This window comes from Podarcis melisellensis, assembly GCF_964234715.1.
Source record: "Podarcis melisellensis genome assembly, chromosome: 10".
Classification (NCBI taxonomy): domain Eukaryota; kingdom Metazoa; phylum Chordata; class Lepidosauria; order Squamata; family Lacertidae; genus Podarcis; species Podarcis melisellensis.
Window position 1 is genome coordinate 36,045,602 of NC_138542.1, and position 13,736 is coordinate 36,059,337.

A 13,736-nucleotide genomic window follows, 5' to 3' on the forward strand; every position below is an offset into this window, starting at 1 on the left:
AAATAGTGTATCCTTAGTGATCCTTAGTGATACTGACCAAACTGCGGGAGGCAGTGGAAGACAGGAGTGCCTGGCGTGCTCTGGTCCATGGGGTCACGAAGAGTCGGACACGACTAAATGACTAAACAACAACTAGTGATATACTAAGGGACACGGGTGGCGCTGTGGATTAAACGACAGAGCCTAGGACTTGCCGATCAGAAGGTTGGCGGTTCAAATCCCCACGATGGGGTGAGCTCCCGTTGCTCGGTCCCTGCTGCTGCCAACCTAGCAGTTCAAAAGCACATCAAAGTGCAAGTAGATAAATAGGTACCACTCCGACAGGAAGGTAAACAGTGTTTCCATGCACTGCTCTAGTTCGCCGGCTTAGTCATGCTGGTCACATGACCCAGAAGCTGTACGCCGGCTCCCTCGGCCAATAAAGCGAGATGAGCACCGCAACCCCAGAGTCGGCCACGACTGGACTTAATGGTCAGGGGTCCCTTTACCTTTACCTAGTGATATGCTACCTGAACTGTGCACAAATAGCCTCTTGAAACTTTACCTCACATTTGTGGGCAGAGAAATAATAATAATAATAATAATAATAATAATAATAATAATAATACCTACCTTTCCCCCTAACTGCAGGAGCTGAGATGCCATCAGACACTCCAACATCTTGCCCAAAAATGGGATATCAGAGACTGGCTGATAATTATCCAATATGGTGATATTCAGGAAAGACTGAATTGGCAGTGTGGGGCACAGAGCACAGTATACCATTTTACCAAAATCCTTCAGGAATTTCTCAGGAGCAGAGCTCACCATCAGCCATGGCAGTAGCACAATGACCATCTCTTTTTTATTGCTTGGTGGTTGTTGTTTGTTGCCTCCGCAGGTGACAGCAACTGCAATTGTGTTTGCAGTCTGGCCACCCTTTTGCAACCTCCATTTTGTTCTGGAGCAAGCAATGTTCTAGCAGGCACCATGGGAAATGGTGGAGGAATTTGGAGGACATTATGCAAAGTGAGCTTTTTCTGGGGGGGGGGGAATGCCGTTTTCTTTGAAAAAGGTTTCTTTGATCAACTCTGTGATCAGTGGTGGCTCGTGGGGGAGGGCAGAGGTCGTGATGCCTTCCTGGTGAGGGAACGGTACACCCTTGTGCAAATTAATTGAAACAAACAATGAATTTAGTAGTTTATTGTACGAAACTCACACATACGTGTACAAAATTCACAAATACGTACATTAGTAACAGATATGACCTCTGCTATTTTTAAGCAGCATTTGAACATGGTTTGGCATAGAGTCTACTAGTTTTGAACAGTCACTGTTGATTTTTGGATCCCTGTACCACACTTGAATCAGTGCCTGAATGAGCTTCTCCATAGTTGTTCAGTCTACGGCACAGAGGATTTATGTCCGGGGAATTCCCTGGCCAATCAAGTACCTGTTTTTGCTGCTCTGTCATGACTTTATTCACCACTTTCAAGGTGTGACAGGGGGCTAGGTCCTGCTGCAATATCCCAGTACTGCCAGGATACCTCTTTTCCAGCTCTGGAATAACTCTCTTTCGTAGAACCTCAGTATATTGTGGCGAGCGCATCATTCCTTCTATTGGCTGCAGGCTTCCGACCCCATAATGATCAACTGACTTTTCATGTTTGTTTTGAGTACAGGATTACAAGTAAGATAGAAAACATGCCTTGGTTCAATTAATTTGCACAAGAGTGTACTTGTAGGGATGGGTGGGGAGTGGCGGTGAGCTTGGGGGAACTTTGGAGCAGTGGCAGATGTATACTTGCAAGTCTGCTGCTACCAGACCTCACAGCCTTGCCCTGCACCATCCCTGCCCAAGGAGTGAATCACTGCCACCACTGGGAGAGTGCCCTTTCTCCACTGGCTGTCACAGGCTACTCATGTGTAGGGTTGCCACATGTCCTCTTTTCCCCAGGCACATTCTCTTTTTCAGAATTAAAATTTCTGTCCAGGTGGATTTTTATGGTGTGCACAGAACAATTTATTAAATTGTTTAACATGTACATATGGACTCCCCTTAAGGGCAGGGGGATGTTAATTTTTGCCCTCCCAGACTCCTTCTTGAATATCTTGTAGCTGAGCCAGCATCCTTTTAGTTCAGCCACAAGAGAAGGGATTTATACACCTTTTCTTTTCATTTCAGTTCCAGAAGATCCACCTCAAAACTTTGTTAAAGTCAACATTACAGGAAAGTCTTTTTCAGTTTCTTGGGAGCCACCAACCATTGTTACTGGAAAGTTTAGCTACAGAGTTGAATTATATGGACCACTGGGTACGTTTGCATGAAATGTAATTTTGTTTGTCTTTCATGCTTTCTTTTGAAAGTTCTGAAAACAAAACAAACATAAATTATGGCTATAATAATAATGCTTAATTAATTTTTTGATTGGAAAGATGACTGTTTTCCATTTCCAAGGTCTGTTGGTGAAAACATTTTTTTAATGTCCTTGCTTAGGTCCTCTCCCCTCCCCACTCCCTGGAACAGTGGATTGTGTGATAATATTGAAATAAAAAGCAGTGCGTCCTTTGTCTCTGAAAATATGTGTGGACCTGCTTCCCTGAACTTTTGCATAAAATACCTTTCTTCAAATCCCTACCTGACTAAAATCGAAGATATGTCTCAATATATTCGTGATTTTCCATTGTTGTCGGATGTAAGGCTTATGGTTGCATTACTGCAAGCATGGATTAATTGGTCTATCTTTCAAAAAAGAAATTTGAATTTATACAAAACTACCTTTTATTTGATTTTGATTTTAAGTTTTTGCTAAGTCTTTTTGAAGGACTAAAATATTTTTTTGAAGGACTAAAATATCTGTCCACACTGAAGACAGATGCTAGTATGGTTTTGGTATGATAATCTAGTCTGTGTGGTCCAATGATATTTATATTTAAGGTTGCCCTCCTTTCATGGGAAAGCACCTGTGTGTCTAGGATACAAAAAACAACATGACAATCAATCAATCAAAACTTTATTAGCAAAGCCAACAGGCCACAGCTATGCAAGAGTTAAAAATAAAGTAAGAATAAAAGGAAGAAAAGAACAAGCAGAAGGAGGTCCATCAGATGAACAAGTCTGTCTCTCAGATGGTGGCCCTCAATTTCACAGCTCTCTCGATGTACCTCGTGACCTTCTCTGTTATCTGACTGTCCGTATCAGATAAGAGAAAATACAGTGTAGTGTCTTGTGAACGGCCGGGGTTGGAGAGAATGAGTGGAGTAATAATCTCATTCCTTAGGTCTTTGTAAAGGGGGCAGGATAGGAGGACGTGGGACACTGTTTCCGTGTTACCATCTCCACATGGGCAGAGTCGTTTTTCAAATGGAGTCTTTTGGTAACGACCTTCGAGTACAGCAGAAGGAAGAACATCCCATCTAGCCAATGTGAAGGCACGTCTATATTTTGGGATGGTTAATTTAAACAAATATGAAGCTGGAGAGTCAAAATGGGAAGGGGGAAAGTAGGTATACCATGGGCACAGTTTCTTTAAGATAGTCAGGTTGTTTTGCCGTTCAATGTCTTTCAGGCGCTGGCCTATTAGACTCTTTGCTTTAATGAGGCCCATTGATAGTAGGGACTGCGAATGCAGACCGCATGTAAGGAGTTTTTGATGCACAGTTTTGAACCACTTGCTTTTGTGAGGGTCTTGCATTACTAGAGGCAGTAGACCGGGTGGATTTAGGTTAAGACGAAGCCAATAGTTGAGTGTTCTTTGCCAGGTCTGAGTTTCTACAGATGGAAGACAGGCCTCGAGTCGTAATGCTGCGTTTGGAACACAGGAGGGGACGCCGAATATCTGCCTTAGGAATTTAGACTGAACAGTTTCAAGACTGGAGCAATGGTTCCCCGTCCAGATTTGTGCCCCATACAGTAACTGCGCCAGAGGTTTTGCTTGAAAAACTTCAAAGGCTGCTGGGATGTATCTGCCCCCCTTCGTTTAAAAGAAGCGGGACAGCATCTTAATACTTTGAGCTGCTTTTTCTTTGGCACATTTTTGATGGACATCCCAGGACCCGGTCGACTGGAAAACGATACCCAGATATTTGAAGGCTTTAACCTGTTCAATTGTCTGGTTATCCATCCTCCAGCTGTACTGTCTGTATTTCCTTGCAAAAACCATGATTTTGGTTTTCTGATAGTTTATTGCCAGTTGCTCTCTCCTACAGTATGCTGAAAATTCACCTATGAGCCTATTTAAGCCTATTCTTGTTCGAGATAGGAGTATCGCATCATCAGCATACAAAAGCACTGATATTGATTTGTCAGCCAGTTTGGGGGCATGGAAGTCCGGAGATGACAAACAGTTAACCATATCATTGATGTAAAAGTTGAATAGAACTGGGGCCAGGATGCAACCTTGCTTGACCCCCTTGCTGACAGGAACTGGTCCTATAAGATGGCCATTTAATGAAGTTCTTACATACAGCACCGTGTCTTTATATAAACAGCTGATCAGAAATAATAGTCTTTTGTCTATACTTGATGTGCTCAATTTATCCCAGAGTCTTGCACGTGGAATTGAATCGAAAGCAGCCTTTAGATCGATAAAGGCTGCGTATAGCACCCCACGGGATTTTTTGGCATATTTGTCAATTAAATAGGCTAGAGTGAAGCAATGGTCTATGGTGGATCTGCCTTGCCTGAAACCCGCTTGCTCTTCCGCTAGAATAGCTTCAGTTTCCAGCCAGCTAGTTAGCTTAATATAAAGATGTTTGGCATATAGTTTGCTGGGTATAGGCAGAAGGCTGATTGGTCTATAACTCGCCGGGTCTGGCATAGGTCCTTTTTTATAGATTGGAATAACTATTGCCTCAGTCCAACCATCTGGGAGTAAACCCGTTGAGTCGATCCAAGAAAATAGAGACGCCAGCAGGGGGGCCCACCAGCCAATGTTCGACTTCAGAAGTTCGGCAGGGATGTAATCATTCCCTGGGGCCTTGTTGTTCTTTAATTGTGCGATTAAGTTCTCCACTTCCTTTACAGTTACTGGTGGCCAATGGGGTAGGTCCTCTAATTGGATGCATAGTTTGTAATGTTGGGCTTCCTGGTCATAGAACAAAGATTGAAAATGGCGCAACCACTCCATTGATTCCACTGTACAGATGGAATTAGTGCGCTCCTGGTCCAGTAGACCAGATATGGTTCGCCAAAAGCAAGTAGTATCTTTCTCGTGCGATGCCTTAACCAAACTTTGCCATGCGGCTCGTTCAGCTTCCAGTTTCTTTCTCCTTAATAATTGTTTGTAAGACCGTCTCAGATAAATATAAGCATTAAGTAGGATGGCGGTCCCTGATTTCCTATATCTCTGGTAGGCTGTTCTCGTTTGTCTCCTTGTTTGCCTGCACTCCAGGTCAAACCAACTAGCTCCGTCCTTTGCCCTCTTTGTAGCGGAGCTATGTATCACTGTTGTTAAATGGGGTTTCAATCTTTCCAAAAGTGATTTAAAGCGTTCCATAATCGCATCTACTGAATTGCCTGACACAATAGCGGAGCGAATGAGCTTAAACTCCGCTGACTGAAGAAGGAGGGTTAGATTTTCATTCAATATTGGGGACCATTTAAGTCTTTTGGGAGCAAGTATACCCAAATTTACAGAAGGTATATATTGTGGCTCGGCAATAGAATAGTCAAAAGGCCGACCTGCAAGCTCTAAAATTAGAGGTAGGTGGTCACTCAGAGTATTGTGGCCCACTTGGAACTTCCTTACAAAGCTGTGAGCGAATCTTGAGATTAGAATATACAACATGACAATTTCCCCTAATAATGGAGACAGCAATGTGAAAATATTGCTGTTTGATTTCTGCCTGTTACATTGTAAAAGCCCAGATCTTCTGCCCATAAAAGTAACCCTATGCCTGCTTAAAATGAAATTCCATGCTACCCTATAAGCTAGGTCCTATGGGACAAAAACACAAATGGGTCAGCAGCATTGCAGACATGCCTTAAGGCAGGGGTAGCCAACATGGCCCTCCACATGTTGGACTACAGCTCCCATCATCGCTGACCATTGACAACCTAGGCAGAAGCTGATGGAAGTTGTATTATAACATCTGGTGGGCACCAAATTATCTACTCCAATCTCAACAAGTCAATGAAAAATTGTGACTGGAAAAATTGCTGCAGGAAATAGTGAGCAGAAAGCAGCTTTTCTATTTTGGCTTAATGAACAGGGTTCATTTGCACTGCACTTAGCTTTCAACCCAATCTCACCAGAGCTTATTAAAACAGTGCTCATTAAAACTCAGCCCATATTTGACATAAACTAGCTACTAAACATTAATTGCCTGTTGCAGTTGTTATTCAATGTAACAACAGTGACCAGGTCAGTAGAAAACGTCAGTTCTTTTACCTTTATTTATTTTAAACTTACTTCTTCATTTCAGGTCATATTTTGGATAATAGTACAAAAGACCTCAAGTTTACTTTTACTAATCTAATACCATTCACAACCTATGATGCTTTTGTCGCTGCTGAGACAAGTGCCGGGGTGGGGCCAAAGTCAAACCTGACTGTTTTCACTCCTGCAGGAGGTAAGTTTTATGCTTGATGACAAACTACATCATATTATCGATATATTTTATTTTGTCTCGTTCTTTGGAAAGCCAGTGTTTTTAAATGTGGTCTGTGAAAAACAAGAATGAAATAATTAGAAGTGCCCCAGTAACTGTTACATACTTTCTACAATAGTTTAGCATAAATAAGTATGGCTACCCCAATATTTTCTGACAGGGTTCAAGTCTCTTTAGCAGCTTCACGACCAGCAGAAACTCTGCCTTTCCCTCTATGAGGGGAGAAGGAAGAAAGGTACCGGCTGCATTTCTGCCTCTCATGCAGCTGTTAAAGGAACAAACACCCATCTTCCCCACACTCCAACAAGTAGGATAAAAGAGGGATCCATCACACATATGCGCAGAGTAGTTCTGCTGAAATACAAGAGGCTGATCAGTATTGGCATTCTGCCGGATCTTGAAAACACACCCATTTAAACAAGCATTTTCCTGATCTCCTGACCCAAACCTCATTTTTTAATTCTTTTAATTGCCATTTTGAATGTTGGTCAATATGTACTGGCTCTTTGGTACACATTGTTATACTTGCAGCAGCTACATGTGTTTGTTCTACTAGGAACCTTGAAAAATACAAAATATAAAGCGGTTTGAGGATTATGTACAGGAGTAAATTAAATGGAAACTGACACCAGTACATAAATGGTATATTCTCTTCCTCCCCACCAATCCCTCGACAGCAACCACCCTGCTCTTTCACTTAATTTGCTTACTGCTTTTTGAAGTCAGGCTGGACTTTAAAAAGTGCTGCCCGAAACTCCCCCACCTGATTATCCCTTGTAGGCACCCATGTTTACATCTTACGAATGAAAATTGTCTTTCATTCACAGCAGCTGTTTGACCATTAGATGGCAGTAAGTGGTTACAGTAAATAGTAAATTGGAATTTCATAGTTTTGCTCAGTGAAGAGACCGGCTTTACTTCTACAGCTTATTTAAAGTAGCATCATTTTATACAACATTTACAATCAAGCTCTACTTTCATAGGCATAATTTCTGTTAGGTCTGTTAGAGGTCCCTGAAGCTCCTTCTGGGATCAATTTCAATTGTTGCAGCTGAGGATGTGGACAGAACACTTGTGGCAGTGGCAATGAAGCCACTGTTGACTGGAGGGTCCAAACCAAATATTGGTAGCCAGTTTTTAGACAGTGGTGCACTTATCTCAATTCAGCAGGGTGTTATGCCCATTGCCTTGAAAGAAGCAGTGATGTTGCCCCTCTTGAAGAGGTCCTTCGTGGATCCAGAAGTTTTAGGAAATTACTGACCGGACTCTAATATAACTAATATGCACCATATCTCAGTGCTCTCTAGGTGAGTTGCAGGGTACTTGTGTAACTGTAGCTGTTGTCTACACAACTCTGTGCACCTTTGCACATTCGGGGTGCCATGGTCCAGATTTAAACTCTGACAGTATTATTAGGCAGAGTTCATATTTTAATAGTCATACAATACACTACATTTTAATATTAAACTCCAAATCCTTGCACAAATGATATTTTATGATACTTAAAAGTTTATCTGACATAACCAATTAATGATTTGATACAGACAGAATAATTAAAGTGTTTCATTTTCATTATATTCCTTATTTTCCAGTTCCAGGACCTGTGTTTGATTTGCATATGGCAGAGGTATCTGCAACCTTTGTTCGAATTGGTTGGAAGAAACCACAGCAACCAAATGGAATCATCACTCAGTACAGAGTAAAAGTTTCACTTGAGGACACAGGGGAAACTCTTGAAGATACAATTCTAACAGAAAAAATCAAGGTGCTTTAACTTACTGATTTGCTACTTACTGATTTTCTGTGCATTCACTTTATTATGTATAATTATTCCTAATTCTTATGTAAGACTTGGAAATTAGAGTTTTAGCCAGAAACAATCACTTGTCCTGGGTGCATAAGGCACACTGCATAGTGGTGGGGATTGCCAGTGACAAATAAGACACAGTATGGGATAAATCAGGCCACAAATTTATTGATTACAGAAGTAAAATGGTTTGGCAAAGGCAAACCAGCTTGCTTGCTGGTTTAACCTGGGATGGGTTGGCCCCTTGACATGGTTCAAGAGTGACATTCCTGCCAGTGCTGCCTCTCAAAAGGGGTGCTATGGCCCATCAGCTTCTGTGTGGGATCCCATTCAGCAATATCCCTTCCAGGACCCTTTTAACGAGGTACCCTGATGTTAAAAGATACCACCCAATGCCTTATCCACCAAAATTGTGACATTTACTATGAGGCAGGCAAAAACCTACAGACAAGCCAATTAGTCTGCAGGAAAAAAATTCCTCACACTGGCCCCAAATACAGCTACTGAGTATTCCATAGCAATGTCTTAACCTGTCCAGTCCTCTCACCTTTGGTTTGAGCCACACACATGCAAAATGAAGAAGGCGCAACAGTGGGTGATTCAGTGGTGATCGGCTCCACATGGGCAAGAGGCTGGGCATTGGCTGCTGCAACCTTTCAAAGGGGGAAGGTGATCCCAGCTGCCACCAAGCTTCCACCTCCACCTTCCCCCCAGCGTTCACCCGATTGGCTGGAAGAGGAGGTCTCATGCCCCTCTCCAGCTGTGCGGAATGCCTTTCTCTGTCCCCATACTCACTTGGGCAGCAAGTCCGCTCACCCTTCTTGGTGTGGTGGCATTGCGGGATGGCAGAGGCTTCACTGGGGCCCTGACGTGGGAACTGGAACTGCCATGCACTTCCTGGCAGAAGCCCCCACCGCCTATCAGGAACCAGATTCTAGCCTGCCTCTTGTTTTGGCAAATGGGGATGTGGGCTGTGCCAGGGGGCAGAGCCGACAGAGTGGGTAGGCTTCCCTCAGATCCGCCCCTTGTCCATTTAAGCAGCCCACACCTGGGGCACTACCTGTTCATTCCCTCACTGTTGTATTCTCTGCTTCCCCCTCCAAACGCTGGGGTATCCTGTTAAATGGATCTGGAGGGAGTGGCCATTTCTGTGTGCCCAGGCGGGGCCAGGGCCAGGGTTGAAGGCACTCCCCCAGATGGAGATCTTTGTGGGGATCACATTATTTGATGTAAGTCTTAAGAACCCCCGCCTGGATTGACCACACGTCACTTCTAGCCGGCAGGTCAGAAGTATTTAGACTGCCCCATGCCCAAGCCAAACCTCTTTCATCTGTATTTATTGAATACCTTATACATTCAAGGTATATATACCTTGTATTTATTGAATATCTTAAATTGTGCCCTGTTTTAGCCCCAAACCAGTCTTGTTGGTCTCTTATTTTTATGGGTTGGGGTATGGGGAGCCCAATGCCTGGTCCCGCAAATGGTGGTACAGTGAGTTTTTCTACCTTCCTTGTTTTTCATTTTTAGGATTTTATTGAAGCTTTGGATCCAGACGTTTTAAATGAGAATACAGAACCATCTTTCACGTGGGGTGAAGTGGAAACAGTCACTGGTTCATATGAAGGTTCAGCTGAGATGTTTCCAACAGTGCACAACTTTTCTCCAGTAATATTTACGAGCATGTCTGAGGATAATTTGCCTATTTTGAATAGAGCTGCAGAACTACATCCAGATTCTGGTAAGTTTCTAAGTCCCTCTCCCCCCACTTACCTCCCTCATTGTTCAAAAGGCTGCTGTCACATATATGATCCTTAGCACAGAGACCAACCAAATTATTAATGGGTCATTTACTGAAGTCAAATTCCAGCCCCCTCCTGGAGCAATTGCAGAATGCCACACAAGCAGAGAGTACTAGCATCTTGTCACCCAGTTGACCTTCCACCGAGAGAAAGAAGATGCCAGAGCCGTTGAGCAAGCTGCATAGACAATCAGTTATTTCAGTTGCCAAGGCAGGTGTGATTGGAGGAGATTAACATATCTCCATGTCCCATGTGGACATTAATTTTTCCAGGAGCTTTTGACTGATAGGTTTTCAAATGCCACTGAGGGTAAATAGGTCAAAAAGTTACAACTCGGCTACATGGGAGCAACAAACAGGTGGAGATGACCCTGTGACACAATGGTGTCATTAGCACACTCTCTTGCACAGCATTATCAATGGGGGTATTTTTCTTGACTAAGTATGGATATTTATGACCCATTTAACAAGGGTTGGCTGGCAGATACAGGCTTAAAATACCTCTCTGAATTTTTCAAGTGAAGGCATTCAACAAGACAGAAGGCCGCATTCTGATTTTCTTTACATCCCTTTGAAAGTAAAGTGTGAATGAAACTGGGGCTGGAAAGATCATTTTTAGAAATAGTCATTCAGTCTTTATATTATCATTACTGATTTTCACTATTCAAAAATACACTTTCCATTTTCATTATACAGTAATAGGAATAACTAACTCTCTCCGTTTTTTAACCAATGTGTATACTACAAGAATGGAGACATTCCAAGGCCACAATCCTATACATATTTACCTGGGAGTAAATCTCCTTGACTTCAGTAAGACTTACTTCAGAGTAAATATGCATAGCATTGTGCTATGTGACTCCCATTTTTCAGTCTAGTTCGATTCAGGGTTAATTTCTAACCTCTGTCTATACTGTCCTCTGTTCCATCTTTATTCCAGTATTGGTTTTTGCTTAATGGGGTAAATTTACTTAATTTGTGTTGGTGTTTAAGATGTAATATAATGGTAACAATAGTTTTCTTTTCCCTTATGTATATATAAAATGCATTGAAAACATTTCCTGATACCATCAACCTTTCAGCTGAGCAGCTGTCCTATCTTGTAAATGGACTCCAGCCTTTCACTAAATATGCAATTGAGGTGTCTGCTTTTACCATTATTGGAGAAGGACCACCAGCTCTTCTCATTGCTAGGACAAGTGAACAAGGTAAAATTTTATTGCTGACATAATTTCATGCTGGCAGTACTTAATTTTCTCCATACTTCTAACTCATGGATTGTTTTTGTTCTGCAGTTCCAAGCTCAGTCGAAAATATCAATTATAAAAATATTAGTTCGTCCTCAGTTTTGCTTTATTGGGATATACCAATAAACCCCAATGGAAAGATCACACATTACACAGTTTATGCAATGGAGCTGGATACACATAGAGCTTTTCACATGACTACGTCAAATAACAGCATCTTGATTACAGGTAAGAGTAGCTTTTAAATAATTGCTGTAGTAGCTATCAAAGCTATGTTGTAATAGAATATAGATTTAACTTTTCTGTATTTCTGCATCTCTACGTATATTCAACAGGCTTTAATAAACCAAAATGCTTTTAAAGAACTGACAATATTTGCAGGTACTGCTTTGCGCATCTTCATCTTGGAGGAATGCTGAATAAAGGATACTTTAATCTTGCTTTAGATTCTTCTACTTTTTTTAGTAATACAAATGGTCTTAGATTGTATTTTCATTCTAGTGGTTCCCTCCTCCCCTCCCCCTCCCCTCTCTCTCGTGCGCGTGCACATGCACACATACACACACAATATTATCAACAACTAGTGGAAAACAGAATTTAGAAAAATAAAATCGTAAAGACAATGTGGCAGAATCCAATGCCAGGGTCCCACCCCATTCTGTAGTGAATCAGAACTGTATGAATTGGTTAATTTCAATAGGGCACACCCATATACCAGTGTCTTGTGCTTGCAGTGTTTTTTCTTCTTATTCCTTCTAGGTTTGAGAAAGTATACAAATTATAAAATGAGAGTAGCGGCTTCCACAACTATAGGGGAAAGTGCTCTGTCTGAAGACAATGATATTTTTGTGAGAACACCTGAGGATGGTAAGCATATTGGTCATGTTGATTTTATAATTTTTTATGTCATTGCTGATTAATCCATCTTGTGCAGTCTACCTAGTGGAAGTTAATAAATCTGTGTTTCTGAGGATCCCCCTGGACTTCCTTGTGTCCGCTATATTCAGTTTTTCCTCTAAAAACTGTTTTTCCTAAAAACAGGACAGCAGCATTTCCTGCTTTGATTTTACATTATAGAAATCTACTTCTAAATTAGAGAAGCATCAGCTGACTAGGTTTTGTATTGAAATGTGAAGGCTCCCGCCCTAAAAAAAAACCTAGGAAAATTAAGGAGAGGGAAACCACCACTTCATTTTTCTGTCCGTCCCCCCCCCCACCAGACCGTCACATCTCTATTTCTATATTTCAGTGCCAATATGCCCAAACAGTTACATATTAAAAACATATATAGTGTTTTTGTTTTGCATTCAAATTAACTGGTAATGTTGGCAGAAACTGCATAGTTCTTTGGATATTCAAAAGCTGGAAATGAGTCATTCTTTGAAAATATTACCCTTCACTATACTTTTAAGTTACATTTTGACTCATAATTCCATGATTGATGAAAAGATGCCTAGCTATCTTACCCATAATTGATGTTACAGTGACAGCATAACTATGGGGAGAAGAAAAATGTTGCATTGATCAGTTCCTGGTCTTACTGTAACTTCTAGTTGTTCTTAAAGAAACTGAATTGATGTAGACAGATGTTTAATATGTTGGGGGACGGCGACTCCAAGTGACTTTCTTTTATGTTTTCTAAACTAAAGAACCAGGTTCCCCACCCCAACATGTTGAGATATTAGAAGTGACTGCCACAGAAATAAGTTTAAGATGGTCACCACCTGAGAAGCCTAATGGGATTATAACTCATTATGAAGTCGTGTATGATGATGCTAGTGCTTTAATTCTGAGAAACACAACAGCAACAAATCTTCTTTTAAATGGCTTGAAACCATATACTCTGTACAATATTTCTGTAAGGGCATTCACCCGTCTTGGGCATGGGAATCAGTCATCTCCCCTGTTATCTGTAAGAACGGCTGATACCGGTAAGTGCAGGATTTTGGAATACTGTTTTTATCTCTGTGGCTTCCATTTTAAGCATTATTAAACTCCAGTGGATTTTCTTGCAGATAAGCATCTTAGGGATTTGGGCATGAACCTGATTTTTCATGGTAGAACATGTATTTGGTTTCACATCTGGTATATTCTATTGTAGGGGATCACACTGCTATCCGTGTGCTAAGTATCAGATGGGACAGGAAGAAAATACACTTTTCTCCATTCCACCAGCCCAGAGTAGCAAGCCAGATAGGTGGGCGGAAGTCATAGGAAATGACAATTCCTTGAATCTTGACTGGAATTACGCTGCTAAGTGTGTTAAAGAGTATTGATAACAGTTAAGGAG

General features: G+C 41.6%; 1 protein-coding gene across 1 annotated transcript in view; it reads left to right on the forward strand.

Moving 5' to 3' along the window:
- Window positions 1-13,736, forward strand: part of PTPRQ (protein tyrosine phosphatase receptor type Q) — a 137,554-nt gene that overhangs the window by 44,164 nt on the left and 79,654 nt on the right. The window contains exons 25-32 of the mRNA XM_081928752.1: window positions 2,165-2,293; window positions 6,406-6,552; window positions 8,184-8,356; window positions 9,929-10,139; window positions 11,282-11,407; window positions 11,495-11,674; window positions 12,206-12,313; window positions 13,096-13,377. Coding sequence (XP_081784878.1) covers window positions 2,165-2,293; window positions 6,406-6,552; window positions 8,184-8,356; window positions 9,929-10,139; window positions 11,282-11,407; window positions 11,495-11,674; window positions 12,206-12,313; window positions 13,096-13,377 — 1,356 coding nt within the window. The remainder of the gene's footprint in view (window positions 1-2,164; window positions 2,294-6,405; window positions 6,553-8,183; window positions 8,357-9,928; window positions 10,140-11,281; window positions 11,408-11,494; window positions 11,675-12,205; window positions 12,314-13,095; window positions 13,378-13,736) is intronic.